The sequence below is a fragment of the Oryza sativa genome, chromosome 6 (assembly GCF_034140825.1).
Source record: "Oryza sativa Japonica Group chromosome 6, ASM3414082v1".
NCBI lineage: Eukaryota > Viridiplantae > Streptophyta > Magnoliopsida > Poales > Poaceae > Oryza > Oryza sativa.
Genome location: NC_089040.1, coordinates 4414993 through 4433029, shown reverse-complemented (window position 1 = coordinate 4433029; position 18037 = coordinate 4414993). Strand labels below are relative to the sequence as shown.

Sequence of the window (18037 nt, the reverse complement as noted above, 5' to 3'; positions counted from 1 at the left end):
ATCGTATACATCATACACAAGTACACATCCAATTAAAATCGAAAGTCCTAACGGGCGATCGATCGCTGGGCACGATCAGTCCCCCTCCCCACATCGATCACCCCCTTCTTCATGTGATTTTCTTTTTTGGCACCGTATTACTTTCCTATTTTAATAAATTTATACACCTAAAGTTTGTGCACCTCAAGTTTACACATCTCAAGTTTAACAGAGACCCCAAATTTATAAGTCAAAAGTTTATATATCCGATTCAAATTTGAATCTGAATTCAAATATTTTTTATATATAGTATTTCTATACATCTAAATATTATACACCTAAAGTTTATAGACCCAAAGTTTATATATCCGATTTAAATTTGAATTTCAATTTGAATTTAAATATTTTTTAATATATAATTTTTTCTAACGTTTGTTTTTTTTATTTGTTTAAAAATTTATGGTGTAGTAGGAAGAGAAGTAGGGGAGGAGGAAGGGGAGAGGAGTGTGTTTAGGGGGATGGGGGGTGACACCCGCGCATTAGTACTACCCAATTAAAATCCCTTTATGTTATGAATCCAATTAAAGGAGGCTGCAGGTAACAGGTTACGTAGAGTGGGCCAGCAACAAATATTGGGCCTGGCCCAGTGGCAGCTCAGCTCCAAATCCACAAGCGCCTAGCCGGAGCAGCCCGACCGCCATGGCACTCCTCGCCGCCGCCGCCGCCGCCCGCCGCTTCTCTCGCAGCCTCCGCCGCTTCAGCTCCTATGCCGCGTCTGGAGGAGAAGAAGCAGGAGGAGTGCCCGCGGGCGTGGTGGAGCCCGAGTCCCCCGTCCGCGCGCCGCCGGACGAGCAGTTCGCTGCGTGGGTCGCGCGGCTCCGGCCGGGCTTCACGGCGGGGGACCTGGCCGAGGCGATCTCCTCCGAGCGCGACCCGGACCTCGCGCTCGCGCTCTTCCGGTGGGCGGCGCTCCGCCCGGGGTTCCGCCACGCGCCCGCGTCCTACCTCGCGGCGCTGACCGCGGCCTCCTCCGGCCGCCGCCCCGCCGCCGCGGAGAACCTCGTCTACGACGTCCTCGCCGGGGCGTGCGGCCCCGACCTCCGGCTCTTCAACGCCTGCCTCCGCTTCTGCTGCGCCCGCCGCCGCCTCTTCCCGCTCGCCTTCGACATGTTCAACAAGATGCGGTCGCTCCCGGCATCCGCCGCCTGCCGCCCGGACGTCGAGACCTACACGCTCCTCCTCACCTCCGTCGTGCGCCGCGTCCGCCGCCCGCCGGCGTCCATGGTCTACCTCCACGCCGTCCGGTCCCTCTCCCGCCAGATGAAGGCCTCCGGCGTGGTCCCGGACACCTTCCTCCTCAACCTAATCATCAAGGCCTATGCCCGGTGCCTTGAGGTAGACGATGCACTCAAGGTGTTCCGTGAAATGCCGCTATACGGCTGTGAGGCCAATGAGTTCACCTATGGCTACATTGTCAAGGCCATGTTCCAGAAGGGCAGGACTGACAAAGGAATGGTGTACTTTCGGGAGGCGAGGGAGAAGGGATTTGTGCCGACTGGTGGCGTGTACATGACGGCCGTGTCAGCGCTAGCGTTGGAGTGGAGATTTGAGGAATCAAGAAATGTTCTTATAGATATGCTGGATTGCAAGAGGAAGCCAGATATGATCACCTACAGGACACTGATGGAGGAGATGTGCAGGGCTGGGCGCGCAGAGGATGCGTTCGAGCTGCTGGAGGAGCTGAAGGAGAGGAAGCGAGGGCCGTTAGACCAGAGGATGTACTCAGAATTGCTTGATGGGTTGCACTGGATTTCTCAACCACATCAGGATAGGGTTTCTCCCTGTGACAAGCGTTCTGATGACTGAAATGCTTTGATCAATGGATTGATTTGCATTGTATGATGGTGATCATAGGCATAAAAAGATCGAATTGATGGCTGCCTGAGAAGACTGCATACCTCTGCTTGAATATTCAAGATGAATTGATGCAGAGGAGCTACTCTGGGATTAACTGATTGACTCCAATTTGCACAAGCAAATGTGGGTATGGCTGATTCAAAGCCAAGGGGTTGGAGAAATCTGCAAATGTCTTGCAGGTGGGATCAAAATTCCGTGCGAGCGTATGGCAACTATTGTTGATTGGTGTCTAGTGATAGCTGATAAACACGGCTAAAAGGGCAATTTCTAGAGTAAATCATGCAGAGAAAGTTGTTTCAGGTATCATATATGATATGAGCAGCTACGCAACAAATTTTTAGCAAGTCAGTACATTTTTAGTTGTTTTTTCTCACAATGTTCAATACCTAAGTGATGAATATTTTATGCCAAAGAGCAATTGTTCATTATACAGATATAAATTGATATTACATATATATCTACAACAATCATGTGCCCTTTTCATGTTTCAGAATGCTCCCGTGTATAGTACAACTCTTATGTGAGGATACAACTAAAAGTTCAGTTTCTCCTTCATATCAGGATTTTGAGTGTCCAAACCCTAACATTGACTCTGCAACTGCAAGTAGGAAACTACCCCCTGGACAAGCAAATTGTGGGCTGGATATATACTAAGGATCATTCATGCTAAACTATACTTACAGATAGACTATGTGATGGAAGCAACTTCACAGTCCGACATTAGCAAAACGACTTTTTTTTTTTAACTGTATCAAGATTAATGATTTTGTTTTTAAACAGCAATAGAAGCAGCAAACTAATCAGTGAGTGAAGCCAGGTTATATCCTCTCTTATCTATGGATTAATACATATAACATATTTCTTCAGAGATAGTACCAGTTGTGACAGAGGTGCCAGTTGCAGTACCAACCTAACTTTTGTCTGAAAACAATTGTTGCCCTTGGTCTACGATACTTGAGGCGCCAATCTGTTGTTAATCAGCTGTGTCAGTATGTTATCATCCTAATCGAAGTGAATCAGCATAAAATCCAATATATTGCTGAGCATGTGCCATCACAGTATCCCACCGAGTTTTTACGTATGCCCGTTGTTTGTAAATTTGTATGGCAATGAATCTAACCTGCGTTACATGGACACAATGGATCATGTGTGCATCTGAAAGAAAGAAAATTAAACCTCCATTTCTCCCACATGCCAATCGGCAGAGCCTGCAATGAAGCTGCAATTTCTATTTTACAATCCATTAACTCGAATGGTTCACATTCGATTGAAAAAAAAAATTGTACCTTCCAGTTGCTTGTGCGCAGTGTACACCATTTTGATTGAACGCTAGATCCTGACCCCTAGAGGTAAGATGGTTTTCGCTAATTTTTGGTCAAACCTACTGTTTCAAATTTGAATATCTGAAAATATATGAAATTTCACTTGAAATTTGCTTAATTTCCGTGTCGAAACCTCAAAATTTTACAGTTTTCGATCGGCTCTCGTCGTTCCTGTTGCACGTTGTTCCGCTCTCTCTCTCTCTCCCCCCAATTTTGCAGCTTTCTTTGAAGCTGGCAAACCAAGAAACCTTCGACGCTAAGCAGACGTCGTGGCAAGCTGCGTCCCGTCGATCCGTCAACGGCCAATCTAATATTTTTATTTCCGCGTGGTGTGATCAAAACTAGTACCCACCCACGAAGGAAGATAGCGGTAGGATTTTTTTTTTTTCGTTTATTTGTTTTCCGCGAAACGCACGGCGTCACGAGTCCAGCAAACAGCAAGAGAAGAGAAGAGAAGAGAAGAGAACGCGTCCCGCTTCCGACTCCGGCGAGAGCGAGACCGAGAGCGCGCGGCGGCGGCGGCGGCCGGAGGAGGAGAAGACGATGGGTTGCTGCTGCCGGTGCCTGGAGATCCTCTGCGCCATCCTCCTCCCACCGCTCGGCGTCTGCCTCCGCCATGGCTGCTGCACCGTCCGTACCCTAATCCGATCCCCTCCTCTCCTCTCCTCTGCCCTAGCTGATTAATTATTTATTAATTCCTCTGATGATTTCTTTCTTTTCTCTTGGCGTTGTTGGGAGGGAGCAGATGGAGTTCTGGATTAGCGTGCTGCTCACCATCCTCGGGTACCTCCCCGGCGTCCTCTACGCCGTCTACGTCATCGTCTCCGTCGACCCCGACCGCGAACGCCGCCGCCGCGTCGACCCCGACGAATACATCTACGTCGCCTGACCATCTGTGGAGTACTTAGTAGGTGATTAATTTAGCTCCTGGAAAGCATATCCTTGTTCCTAGTCCTATTACCTATATCTGCTCCTGTTCCACCCTTCAATTTGTAAACTGGTACTAGCACATCTGCAGCCTTTGGACAAGTCGAATCGGGTCGGAATTTGTTACCGTAGTTCAACTGTGTTACTGTGACCGTTTGATTGCTGGATCAATTGCTCTCAAGTCTCAACTTGTGTTGTTCTTCAGTTGCTGAATTTATTGACAGCCTGAAATGAGGATTTGGCATGCTAAGAGAATTGAGTGTAACTAGTACTCCTATCTGATAACCTGCCTTTTTTTAGCCCTAGAGTTCTTCGACAGAGATAAGAATCTTCCCTTTCAGTGATCAATCAATTTTGCAATCATCCGGATCGAACATTAGCCCAAATTTAATTTTTCAAGGGAAAGAAACATTTTCTTCAATCTCTTTTTCAATGACTAATGATAAGCTAGATGATCAGAGTTTATGTTCCCTACCAGCTATCGATGTAAAATTGCAGCTGATCTAACGTGTCTAGTACATCTGCTCAAGGGGAGTTAGCAGAAAAACTAGACCATCAGAGTATGTTAACCTAGAATCACATGTTAGATGCCTTGGCAAATCGTGAGAATCTTGAGAATTTGTCATCCACAAGAACCTCTGGGTTTCCTTCTTCAACCTAAATTTGGAGAAAAAATGAGTTAGATAATGTCATGTTAAGGAGCATTTCAAGAAAGCACAATCATGCTGCAGAGGAATGATATTTGCCGTGATGGTAACTACTCCATCCAGGCAATATTTGAGGCTGATGCCGCTAATCGCAGCAGTGCTGGGCGTCAAATATTTCCGATTGGAGGTAGTTGGAAGTGCATATTTTTGAACCATATTTTTGAACCTCCCTTCTCGTTTATATTATCGCTTGGTTCTTGTAGTGAAGAGTTATTATGGCATCTATGTTAATATAATGTTATGAACTTATGACTCCTGTGTTAGCCTCTCCCCTAAGAAATTAAAAATCTCCTTGATCATTTAATGGTGGCACTTACCAATTTTCCTTGATCAAGAACTAGAATACTGTCCATCTTCATCACTGTTGAAATTCGATGTGCTATCGTCAGAACTGTCATGCCTTTGCATTCAGCAGAAATAGTATTTTGCAACAAGGAGGCTGTCTGATTGTCAACATTAGCTGTGCATTCATCAAGGCAGAGTATCTGTAAAATAGTGACAACTTTAACTTCATTGAGCAAAAGTGACACATTCATCAACACGAAACTTAAAATCTGATACAAGTTTTGCTGCTCATAAAAACTGATAAAACATCCAAAATAACATGGTAATACAAGCAATGTTCAAATTGTAAAGTAGTATACCTTGGATGATTTAAGGATAGCACGGGCAAGACACAGGAGTTGTCTCTGACCTACTGAAAAAGACGCACCACTTTCTTTCACATGGATGTCAAGTCCACCTATAGATTCAATCTCTGTCTTCATATGACACTTATCAAGAGCTTCCCATATCCTGAGATCTGTTGTTCTATTAAAAGGGTCTAGATTTTCCCTATCATGAACATTTGTCATTAGAAAAGTTAAAGAGTTTTGAGTATAGGTGTGTCTATGTTTCGCTCAGTCTTTCCAGGCATGAAAATTGACTGAGGCATGAGAAGCTGGTAATAAGGGAGACTAGTAGTTACCTCAAAGACCCATCGAACAAAAACGGGCTCTGTGGGACTACTGCAAAATGTCCACGAAGATCTCGGACAGCAAGTTTGGCCACATCAAAGTCATCTACTAAGATGCGGCCATTACAGATTGGAGCTAAACGAAGAAGTGCATTCAGTATACTGGATTTGCCTGCTCCAGTCCTCCCTATTATTCCAACCTAATTCATAAACCAGGGAGTAAATATATTCAGTATAGTGGATTTGCCTGCTCAATTGCCCAGTTAGTCCAAACTGATAAGCCAGGGGGCAGATTTATTGATGACTCCATAAAAAAGATTCAACAAGAATGCATTGGTACCGTCATACCTGCATGCCTGATGAAATAAAGAACGAAACATCATTCAAAGCCGGGGGTAAATCCTCCTTGTACCTTAGAGTAACACGCTCAAACTCAATGTTCCCCTCTGTTGGCCAGCCACTGTGAGGGGATTCCGATCCATGAAGTTCTTCTTGAGGTATGCCAACATACTGCTAACAACACTGAATTATTAGAGCAAAAGATGATAACACACTGAAAGTAAGTTCAGGTTCTACTTTTACCTCAACAACTCTCTCAACAGAAATCATTTCCTTTTCTGTCTCTGTAAAGGTGGTTAAGAAGCCATTCAACAATGGTACAACGGGTGCGGCATATGACAGCGCCAGGCCGACCTGCAGTATATATTTATACTTATTCTCTAGATACTTGGAACATATCTAGATAGCGATAATCATGAAATCAGTGTGTGTATAAACCTACCAGTCCAGGTGTACCAAAATTAATAACAGATTTACTATTGAAGCCAACAATGGCCATAATGGCGATGAACAGAATTATAAAACCTGCCAACAACTGAAGTAGTTTGCTGGTCAGTGCAGTGTTTGTGATATATGCTTAACTGATGTAGAAAAATTCTTGATTCCATGGTAGACGATGGATGTTAGTCATCTGACAAGAGTGATACCTGGAGTCTCAATGAGAGCCACAGACCAGCAACCAGTTCACAATAGGATGTTTTCTGGTATAGTGTCACATGTTGGATGAATCTTTCTAAGAAGAATCCCTATATGTTATACTACCACGGTCAGTATCCCAAACAAACCATGCCAGCGATTGCCACTAGCGAACAATGTTCTAACAGTCAATTTTGTATGTAAATGTTCGGGTAAATTTAGTATCATTTCAGAAAAAGTCTAGATGCAGTTGACATACTTCTTTTTGAAATGCTCTTATTGTTGATGAACCATCAAGTGTCTCTGTAAAAGATGAATATATTGGTGAACGAGCAACACTGTCAAGTCGTCGTACTTCACGTGATGTAGACCTATAATAGAACTGCACTGATCATTAGTTTGTTACTCCAAAAGTAGAACGTAAAAACGTATATAGTGTGATAAATCATTATCAGCAGACATCAAAGAGGAATGCTAGAGTCTTTGATCAAAAGAGCAAAACAGCAGAGCACCTAGTGGCAGACATCAAAGAGGAAGTAGCAGTTTGGAGAGCTGCGGGGGTATTTGAAAGTTGTGAGGAGTAGCCCTAGCATTACCGCAGTTTTTCTTTCTTTGCTTCCCCTCCCCACTCCTGTTTCCAGGGGTCTTAACCTCTGGACCGACAGTATAATGTCGTGTAAAATATGTACTTATTCCCCCTTTCAATCTTAATGAAATTTGGTCGGCTCCTTCGCCGACCCGGCAAAAAAAAAATAATAAATCATTATCAACTATAGTCAAAATAAGAATCAGACACTGCACTGTAAATGAATTCTGGTTCAGAAGATCAAGATACAACACTCGTGCAGCACTGCACATTAGCTTCCTGCAATATCTTATTAGTTAATGTTATGCAACAGAACTTGTTATCGTCAGAGCTGAGTCAATTATCACCAGATGAAACGCATCTAGAATATTGGAAGAATGTGCATCGTGCAATTAGCAGAAAAAGAAAGGATAAAACTTTTTGGACAAAAAAAAGAAAGGACAAAACTGATAAAGCCGAGTACTAAAAAAATCTGTTATTGGGGCGAAGGTATATGCTACAGTACAGTACCATGGATATTAGTACTCTACAGACAAAGGCTCAACACAAAATTATGCAAGTGGCATTATCACAGAACAAAAAAGAGGATAACATGTACCTGTACATTTCTGTAGATAAGCCAGAGAGGAACTAAGATCAGTAAGAATGAAACCTGTGTAGGAACATTACATGGATGAAATGTTAAGTGAATTAGTTTCTTCGAATACATGATTGGCCCATATACAGCAAATATGTTTCCATATTTACCTGTGAATAAGATATTACAACCAGAGTACCAAGCAAGCTGAAGAAGTTTGCCACGAATATGTTGAGGATAAACGGAAGAGAATCATCAATGGCATATAGGTCTGAGGATAATCTGTAATTTGGTAAAGTCTCATCAAGGGTCAATTTCTAAACCTTTGGAGCTTACTAACGATAACAGAATACCAACCTGTTCAGTATCCGGCCACTAGGATTTTGGTCAAAAAATGAAACTGGTGCACCGATTAGATTATTAAGAAGATCAGCATGTATTTGAATTGCTGCACAGAGACCACCATATGCAAAAGAGAACGCCCTTCCCAATGTGAAAAAAGAGTTCAATGCACCAAACGCAGCAAGGATAGTCTGCATAGATCAAAACCTGAATCAGCATAAATGCACAATGATGATTGTGGTATCAATTGTTCTGTATTTAAATGGAGATCAAGCTTACCAGATAAAATATTGTGCGTGAGGAAGCTGTGCTGGTATCGACCCAGTAAGTTAACCAAAGATCATTGCCATTACGAGATGCTTGCATTAAGAACACACTTAGACATATCAGAAAAGCAATTGACCATCCCGCGAATGCTGCATACTTTCTGCAAAGCATAAACACCATTTTGGATTGCATGTAGTACTAAGACTATGTAACTTCTATTATTCAACCTCAGTTAAAATAACTTCTATTATTCAATGCAATAAATAACCAGTTACACAAAATCACTCACTTGTACACACTAAGCTCTACCATGCCTTCTTTCCTGGCCTCTACAGAATTCTGCTCTCTTTGTTCCTCGTGATCAACTACTGAGTCATTGTCAATCAGGCCATTAGTCTCGGATTCATGGGCGACGCTCACTCCTTTGTTTTTCTCAGAAAATGTTGATGAGATAACCCTTGAACTCTCTGGCTTAGACAGTGTCGAGTATGGAGTTGCTAAGAAAGAGTCCAACGTCCCAAACCACTTAACAAGCCCATTAGCCATGACCACTATCATATCTGCTGCGGAAATTGCCTGAAGAACAAGGGAATGGTGTTGTTCTTTTGATGGACCTAACTTTGTTTGGGCGTGATTAAATAAATATTACCTGAAGATTGTGGGTGCTTAATATTCGTGTTTTTCTCTTCATTTTGGGCCCCATAATGGCTTTTTCCAAGATATACGAAGCAACTTGTGAGTCAACTGAACTAAGTACATCGTCAAACAAGTAAACATCAGAGTCATGATACAAAGCCCTGCAAGGGTAAAGATCATAGCGTTAGAACATACTTTTGGACTTTCCCATGTCAATTGCACAACATTGTTAACATATAACCTTGCTAATTCCTTTAAAAAAAAAATCTGACCTTGCTAAGGCTAAACGGGCTCTTTGTCCACCAGATAAGTTAAGACCTTTCTCTCCAATATGTGACATATCTCCCCCAACCATTGCTGAGATATCAACATCAAGGGTACAAGCATGTATCACTTCTTCGTACCTGTATGAACATTGACACGCAATACTGATTAAAAATGCAAAACAATAAACACCGGTCGACGGTCGTTTCAGGTTTTGGAAAACATAACCTTAACAAAACAAAGTGATCAAAACGAGTAAAGGTACCTCCTTGGATCAAATTCTTCTCCAAGCAAAATATTATCTCGCAATGAACCAGACAGTATCCAAGGCACCTGCACAACATCCGCGACATGCTTTACCAAGTTGAACTACAAAACTGAAGAAATTTCTAAATCAAGAAGTACAACCTGTGGTACATATGCAATTGAACCATAGGAGGTAATGGAACCACTGGTAACATGAATTTCTCCGATGATAGAGTTCAGCAAAGATGATTTGCCACAACCAACCTGCAAGTGGGCATAATGTAATTCCTCAATTAACTGAGAACTGCAGTGGCCACTGACAAGTATTTACAAAAGAGAGTTTATTTCTATCCCTTATGCAAAACTAAGGTGCCTAAAACTCGAGGTTGTAAATGTTTCGCGACATTGATGAAGTTAAGCTCATGGAATGGTATTAGAAGAATAGTAAAGAGGCAGCAAAAGTGGAGAGAAGAACACGGGCCTTGGACACTTAAGAAAGTTTACTGGTGGTATAGCAGCAAATTCAAATATAATTTTCTGCCAGTGATGTGTTATCCAAGAGATATTCAGTTTCACCAACTGAAAGAAAAACGCTATTTATGTCCATAAAAAATGCACTCTAGCAGGAAAAATAAAATATTATCTACATCAGTTAAAATAATATACCTCTCCTATGATTGCAACAAAAATTCCTTTCTGTAGCTCCAGAGATACGTCTCTCAAAATCATGCTCGATTCAACAATAGAACTGCTAGACCAAGAGCAACAAACGTTACGAAGAATGACAGCCATGGCATTGACATTTGTTTCAGTATTGCAATGCTTTAAAAGATCAGCTGAGACAGGTATTGCAGAAGAACGCTTCTCTGGACTGGATAAGTACTTGCTCAACCTTCTGCTAGAGATAACAGCCTACAATAACACCAAAGGATACAGATATGGTTAGCAGTGTTGCCAGTGTTACAGTTAGCACTAGCATAGTAATGACAGAAATTGGCTGTCCGACTTACATCAATCATTCCATTAATAACCCATGGGAATGAGTTTAATGGTGGTATCAATGTGTTGAACAGTGCAACACAAGTGAAGACCTGTAAGAAGGAATACATGTATCAGAATGATTTGTTACCCTGATTGCATGTGTCCAAACATATCATCAGGATATTGTTTTACCGTGGCAGCATCCAGCGAGTGGCCCATTATAGCAAATATGGAAAAGGTGAAAAGAGAGAACAATGTTGGTGTGGTTGCCCAGAAATAGACACACCAAGCGTCCAGATATTTGCGAGTCTTATTAGGAAAGAGGAGACACTTGTGAGTTTCACATATAAATGTAACTAATTAAAGGAAAATTGATAATGAGAAGTTGCACACCGCAAGATGCTTCACTTCTAATTCTCTTCTTTCCACCAAACGTTGAGTGAATAATCTCTCCCAGCTGTACATCTTCACTGTTCTAATATGTGCTAACAGTTCTCCTGCACAACTTATCCTGTTCATGGAAAAATATCGATTGTGCCTAATTAGTCAGTATTGCATAAATCCATCAAATTTCGTGATTCTATTCTTATTTTTCATTTTCTTACAATAATTTGTGAGTATATATATCTCATCGTGATATGCCAATAGAAAGAAGAGAACACTGCAACATAACAGATAAGCTCCCCAAAAACAAACTTAGACGGATTTTTGGTCTCACCTCTCATCTTTATGTTTCATCATCTTTTCTGTCGCGTGAGCTATTCTTGTAGAGATCCATTTGTTCACTGTGCATGTACAGCATTGGTTACAAGAAAAGGACAAGAAAATACGGATATGTTAGGAACTTAGAATAATATTCTGAATAAAAAATGAGCATAATCTTGAACTATTGATTATATCAAGGAGTACCATAATTCGTGTACTAAAAAGTAACCAGAGTAGCTTTAATATTCATACATACATGTATTTCATTTAGCATAGGATCATGTACCCCTAATGTATTGCAAACAAAAGAGATGAATGAAGCAAGGGACCAAAGAATGATATGTGCATAAAGTTGCAATGCATGACCTGGCAAACCTCTTGAAATATACAGAAGAACCATGGAAAATCAAGCAGTACCTGGCATTAGTATGACTGTTATTGCCAATCCAGATAAAAATGCATAGTTCACTTGAGTATACAATAGATAGAGAGCAACTCCTATCTGCAATGGCAAGCTAAGAAGATGCCAAACCACACAACTCATCAAATAATGTGGCACGAGTCAATTCCTTAATAGGCAAACATTAGATAAAGAAAAAGGATACCTCCAAGCATCATGAAGGCTGTTACATAAGTTTATTGTGCGGTCAGAATCAACAGACATGAAGGTCTGAATCTCTCCTTCAGAAAACCTAGAACGCTCAGATAGACTGAGACATAGGCACTGTTTTTTAAGGTCCATACATAATAAGTAACGCAAAAATTATGCTTGAAGTTTAGTATGGAAGGTGTTAAAAAATTCGAGCCTCCAGCGTTGAACTGGCAGAACAAGAGGACATATACAGGAATCATAAAAGATATGCTACCGCAGTTATACACTATAAAATAACGATGCATAACTGCATATGCATTATTTTTAGGAGTGCAATTAGATACTACATTGTGGTATTATCAAAGAACAAGATCAGCCATGCTTAAGAAAGTCCAACAAGTTTGTACTCTTAGTGTTGCTAGAGCACCCTTCAGACTTTTTCTCCTCTCCCTATAATTTCAGTGTTTGTACCAGATGTTGCCTGTTTGATACCTCTTCTTAATGCAAAAATATGTGTGAAATTTTTGCACATTGACTAAAGGGGTAATTATTGTACAACGCAAATAGACAGGACATGTTTGAATTGCTTGACTTTTTCTTTAAAAAAATATATAGGATAACACTTACAGGTAAAGAATAGGAATGGTCATACCTTCCGATAAATTATTCCCATGATGCTTGATCGTAACATCAACTTTAGCTTAGCTAGACGAAAGGAGTACTGACTATCTAAAAACGACCTAGTGAATGTGAACAAGAATGTAAAAAAACATATGATAATAAATGAGGTGATACATAACTGAGTGACAGAGCTTTTCATTAAAAAAAACTGTTCATTGAAAAGGTAAAAACAATTCATTTGTGTCAACATTTGGCATGCCCAACTCAACGAGGATTTGAACATACCTTGTAAAAGTGGAATTCGCAGAAAAATTTAAAAGTGGAATTTGCAGAAAAATTAAAGTGGAATTTGCAAAAAAAAAAAATGAAGATTAGTTTTTCCAAAAAAAAAAAATAAAGTTCAGATTTACCAGAGACAAAATTTCAATACCTAAAACTGATCAGAACTAGAGTTGAAGCATCAACATAAACACTCTTAATGGATAATATTGTTGAAGTTTCAGTTAAACCTCATAAGTTACCAGTGTATATTATATCTAATAGGTTCAGATACTATCTCTATACATTCAAAACTAAAGGAGTTAAAAAGAGATGTTTAGAAGTATCTAAGTTTTAGGGTGCACAAAAATCATGCACAAATTTACAATACATGGATATGGGGAAGCCAAACTTATTTCTGGTAACAAGACATACTTGATAATGGAAGTTAATCCTAGGGAAATGGCAAGAATATATCCATCAGCACCACCAGAACCTGAGAAATGTAGAAAAACAGATGCAGATTGGTTTATTAACGTTGCTGAAAATTAAATAGCAAAAATAAACCAGCAAAGTAGATGCTAATTAGATAAGGAGCTTTAAACAACTATAGTGTTTCTTTACAAGAAGACCTCTATATACATATTTTATGGATTTGAAAGACCAAATATACAATCTGCTTCTACGAGAACTACCAGCAGAGTCCTAAAGGTTGAAAATGATGTTTGGTTTGCCTGACACAGACCATATGAAGTGAACTAAAGGAAAACTTCAACTAACCATACATACTGCCAATTTTTAGTGCCAAAATTGAATATAGCAGTTATTGCCTCCAAAAACATTAATAATCAGCCCTGCAACCTTCTAAAAGGATGATACCTTGTTGAAGAAATTTTATAAACTTGTTGAGTAAAAGTGGGCTAACAAAACCAATGCTGTCATTTATCACCTGCATGCATGAAAAAAAATATAATGTATCAGAGAATAAACACATTCTGCACCCGTTCAGACTTGCTGTATGAATGTATGATCATATGTTTGCAAATAAGGGTTCGTGTCTATTTTCCAAAAAAAAAACTTTGTTAACATTCATTACACAAAATGGAATGTCTTGAGTCTAAACAGAGTTCACTAACCCCCTTTTTATTGACCTTCTAGCATCTCGCAACATATTATGTCTGTTCTAAAGCATGTAGAAGAAGACCATCCCAGCAAGTAATGCATGTTTTTTTCTACTTTGGTTAATCAAGTCAGATAGGCAACATTGTTATAACAAGGGTGATATAAAAGAGATCATCAACTATTTTATCATAAATTCCTAACGCAATTTCAGAAAGTAGAATCCCACACCTTTAGTTCATTTTTATATAAAGGTACCTTCAGTGCATATCTAGCAGCATGCATTTACTATGCCAACCTGCTCGATAATAAGGAAAAAGAAGTACCTTTAACAGTCCCAAACGCAAGTAAGTCCATCCATAAGCATTAGACATGGCTCTAAGTAGAGATGAATCAGCATGGTGACGTTGATGTTCAACAGTCCACGAAGACAGAAGTTTCTCATAACTGGAAGCAGCTCTAAGCTCAACTGGCAATTCAAGTAGATCAGTGAAATCGAGTTGTCTTGTGATCCCAATATCCATCATTGGATTAACGAACTTGAAGGTCAACAACTCCCAGATACTTTGGTTATTTTCCTGAGAGGATAAAGCATATGAAACATTCAAAATTTGGACAGTTTAATTTTCTCAATAGAAAGAAATGAATATAACAGAAGAGCGTGCAAATGTTCAAATTCAAAATAATTAAATTATAACATGTTTGCAGGTTTGAATTACAAGTCAGCAGGACCATTACATTTGATTCCACTATTACCACCATGCCATCACAAATGTACATTCTATGCAAAAATTTGTAACCTGTCAGCTTTACGATTGTAATTTCCAGAAATTGGTGCTCTAGCATTTGCAGTTAAACATGCCTGCCGTGCAACACACAAATAACATTCTACAGACGTATTAAAAATAATGTATTTCCTAGGGCAAGAAGCTCACATTTACTTCAGACAGTTAGATAAGATTAATGTAGGACCAACGCTAACCAACATAAACATTATGATCTGGGTAGAATGGTTTGATTGTACACAGAAACCCAAATAGCTCATGACAAAAATAACATACCAAGTTGGTCACTTCAGCCTCAGCTTTTTCATCATCTGGAACAAGGGGATCTTCAATAGAGTTCATTTCTCTAAAATAGCATGGATTTAAAAGCAGCTTTAGAGAAATTGTGAGGAACAGGATCATTAACCATTAGATATGTAACGAAGAAAACAAAAGAGTAGCTAGGTTGTTGTTCCCGTAATAACTAAGTCTGATATGCCTAGGTTAAAGGGAAGGACATGAACAAATGCATCAGGATTCATGGCTCCAAAAGAAATAACTTCGTCTATAGTTAACTTTGCCTCATTGCATCAACTTCACATGCACGATACAACATGGCACATGAGCTTACTAATAATACCTACTAATCAAAAGTTGCATACCCTACATATTCATGACTTAGCTAGAGTTGACAAACAATATGTATAGCTCCCAAGTATAACTTAAAACCCAGGATATGTTCGGTTAACGTTTAACCGGCTACCTCTGCATAAACAGCAGAATTTACACTTCGAGTTACATATGATTGACCAAAGCTCAAATTGACAGTTGGCAATTGACATCTGACAATTGGGAGCATTACTTTTGCAGTTGCTAAAGATAACAGAATCGTGCAGAAGAATAATTTAAAAGGATTACTTATTTGCTGATGAACTTTTGAGAAATCTACTGTAACTCAGTACCATGGCGGGCCGTGACCCCACAGCCCGCATGTCATTGAGAAAATGAGTGGCATATTAGGATCAAACCAAATACCTTTTATTGTGTGGTTGGTCCACTACAGTAGACACAACTACAAAGAGGCCAAATACAATTGCCATAGAGAATGAGATGATCTCCTTAAAATATAACACTGCCTGTAAAGAGTTCCAAATAAAAGAATAGATTAGATGTCTATTTTGAACACCTGTTCCTTGCCAATTTGCATGCAACAGTTGTCAAGTTAAACACTACAATGAACACGAAGAATATCATAAAACAGAAGAAATTGTATAAATATGTCATAATTCATATCAAAACGGAACAATATGTAAAGGGAAAGGAAGAAATATTGTAAAATAACAAAATACCTTTAATACTGTGAGCTTGTACTGCAAATGAGGTATCTCAAGAAGAATCTTCAAAATCCAGCAGAAACACATGATTGGGTTGTAGAATACGAACCAAGGTCCATGGACTGAGACAAGACCTACAACCATCTATTCAATGGCACCAACTATAACAGTTTGTTTTCAATAATTTGTATGACTGGAAAGGTAGAGCACAATCTTCACAGACTCACAGTAATGAAGTTCTTACCCACACAAGAAACTGGGAGGACCTGAAGAACGACTCGTAGTTCACAACATCTTTCCCCTCAATTTTGTTCTTTATAAGCATAACTATTTCAAGAAAAGAAAGGCAGGCTGCAAAACCAGGCACACCGAAAACAAACCACTTCTCCAGAAAACCCATCCTGACATTCTAAAGCAATAGGCAAAATTAATATATTAGAATATTTCAGTAAAAGATAATAAACAACATAAAGCAAAAATTGATGCTAATTATCAAGCTTAAGTAACATGGTTTGAGTGCTTCATTTTATCTTTCATTTATAATAAATTAATAGTTGGACCTTCTTGGTCCTACTGTTCTTTTCAAGAAAAAGAACGTTCAAGTATTGTTTCTACAAAAACATAGAATACGAACTAGATTGCTGAAACTAATTATGATAAGATTTTCTTGAGTCAAAGCAAACCCAATGGTTTCAAAGTCCAAATAAGTTACTTCCTCCGTTTCATATTATAAGACTCTAGCATTGCCCACATTTATATATATATTAATGAATCTAGACATATATGTGTGTCTAGATTCATTAACATCTATATGAATGTGGACAATGCTAGAAAGTCTTATAACTTGAAACGGAGGTAGTATTCAATAAAAGGATCTCGGCCTCTATTTAATTTAGTAGAAGTATAGTGAATGACCCCTGTTTTTGCCACTTCGTGCACAAAAACATCATTATGCTTGAAGTTCACGCTATCCTAAGTTCCTAACAACTCATACCATCAGTTGTGAATATAAATAGCTTTAGCTTCCACTATCCCGTTTATAATCTCAACCATATCTGTTACTGAACACCGTCATTCCAAAAACAGAAACAATCAGCAATGCAACCATAAAAGCTTCATCTATATGAAATACCAATTCACATCCAACATGCGAGACATGCTGATACAATGTTTTTTTTTACTCTGGATACGATGTTATCTTAGCTATGAAACAAACATTTGTATGACTAGTTCACACTTCAGATACCTAACAAAAGAAATTGCAGCAAACATGTGAACAATTTGTTGGAAATTAAGCCAATGCCCCGCTAACGCTAGTGATCACTTCCTACACCTTTGTACTCCTGAAGTTTGATTTCCATAGACATTGTGAATTCAAAAACCGATTATCCATTTCCTTCCTACGACTTTGTAGTTTGTACTCGTGAATTTTGCTGACAAAGGGCAATAAACAGAGCAGATCTACTACCTCAGTTCTCCGCGCGTTCCTCCTGGAGATGAAGAGCACAACGGCAGCACCAGCCGCAACCACATTTCCGCTCAATCCCAACACCGTAGAATGTTAAGGCCTAAACAACACAATAAACCACGCAAACACAAACGCGCCGAAGCCGAAGCGCGATCAACCGCCATCGCAGAGACCACGAACACCACCAAATTTCTCGAACGAAACCAAAGGATATAAATCGGAGAAACACGGGGTGAATCGCCTCCCGTCCCACGCCTGCACCCAAAAAAAAAACATCACTTCAAATGAAAACAAAACCAAAAAAAAAAACTCTCATGATCGCTGCTCCAGCATTCGACTCCGACGAGGAGGAAGGGGATTGGGAGGGTTTTAGGAGAAGCTCACCGCGGGATCGCCGGGGCAGACGAAATCCATCTCCCCGGCGCCGCCGCCGCGCCTCCTCGCCCACTCACTCGCTCACCCGAGCGCGTCGCGTCGTCGCTCTCGTCTCCTCTC

General features: G+C 40.0%; 3 protein-coding genes across 3 annotated transcripts; 2 read left to right on the top strand and 1 right to left on the bottom strand.

Moving 5' to 3' along the window:
* The first annotated feature begins 590 nt into the window (after positions 1-590).
* LOC9268329 (pentatricopeptide repeat-containing protein At3g25210, mitochondrial) lies at positions 591-2372 on the top strand. The gene has a single exon (XM_015787815.3). It carries the CDS (start codon positions 679-681, stop codon positions 1843-1845), a length of 1167 nt encoding a protein of 388 aa, XP_015643301.3. The 5' UTR covers positions 591-678; the 3' UTR covers positions 1846-2372.
* A 1212-nt stretch (positions 2373-3584) lies between these two features.
* Positions 3585-4349, top strand: LOC4340332 (hydrophobic protein OSR8-like). Its single transcript, XM_015787817.3, has 2 exons — positions 3585-3848; positions 3964-4349. Exons 1-2 carry the CDS (start codon positions 3762-3764, stop codon positions 4105-4107), a joined length of 231 nt encoding a protein of 76 aa, XP_015643303.1. The 5' UTR covers positions 3585-3761; the 3' UTR covers positions 4108-4349.
* Positions 4350-4512: 163 nt separating this feature from the next.
* Positions 4513-18037, bottom strand: LOC4340331 (ABC transporter C family member 13). The gene is made up of 36 exons (XM_015787810.3): positions 17927-18037; positions 17757-17797; positions 17543-17627; positions 16319-16483; positions 16090-16218; positions 15776-15876; positions 15038-15107; positions 14303-14554; positions 13737-13806; positions 13293-13353; positions 12631-12718; positions 11992-12110; positions 11804-11901; positions 11400-11466; positions 11075-11192; positions 10874-10990; positions 10711-10791; positions 10367-10612; positions 9863-9964; positions 9720-9787; positions 9463-9594; positions 9204-9351; positions 8844-9130; positions 8567-8714; positions 8303-8478; positions 8116-8227; positions 7967-8020; positions 7042-7164; positions 6794-6892; positions 6589-6681; positions 6390-6500; positions 6156-6317; positions 5820-6007; positions 5497-5686; positions 5170-5337; positions 4513-4802 (listed from the first exon to the last, which is right to left on the bottom strand). Exons 1-36 carry the CDS (start codon positions 17954-17956, stop codon positions 4722-4724), a joined length of 4380 nt encoding a protein of 1459 aa, XP_015643296.1. The 5' UTR covers positions 17957-18037; the 3' UTR covers positions 4513-4721.

Coding starts and splice junctions, on each gene's coding strand:
- LOC4340331 (XM_015787810.3), bottom strand. CDS start 17,956: ATGGATTTCGTCTGCCCCGGCGATCCCGCG. Junction 13,354..13,736: donor TATAAAATTTCTTCAACAAG/GTATCATCCTTT, acceptor TACATTTCTCAG/GTTCTGGTGGTGCTGATGGA. Junction 8,228..8,302: donor AGTGGCCGGATACTGAACAG/GTTGGTATTCTG, acceptor ACCAAATTACAG/ATTATCCTCAGACCTATATG.
- LOC9268329 (XM_015787815.3), top strand. CDS start 679: ATGGCACTCCTCGCCGCCGCCGCCGCCGCCCGCCGCTTCTCTCGCAGC.
- LOC4340332 (XM_015787817.3), top strand. CDS start 3,762: ATGGGTTGCTGCTGCCGGTGCCTGGAGATCCTCTGCGCCATCCTCCTC. Junction 3,849..3,963: donor TCCGCCATGGCTGCTGCACC/GTCCGTACCCTA, acceptor GGGAGGGAGCAG/ATGGAGTTCTGGATTAGCGT.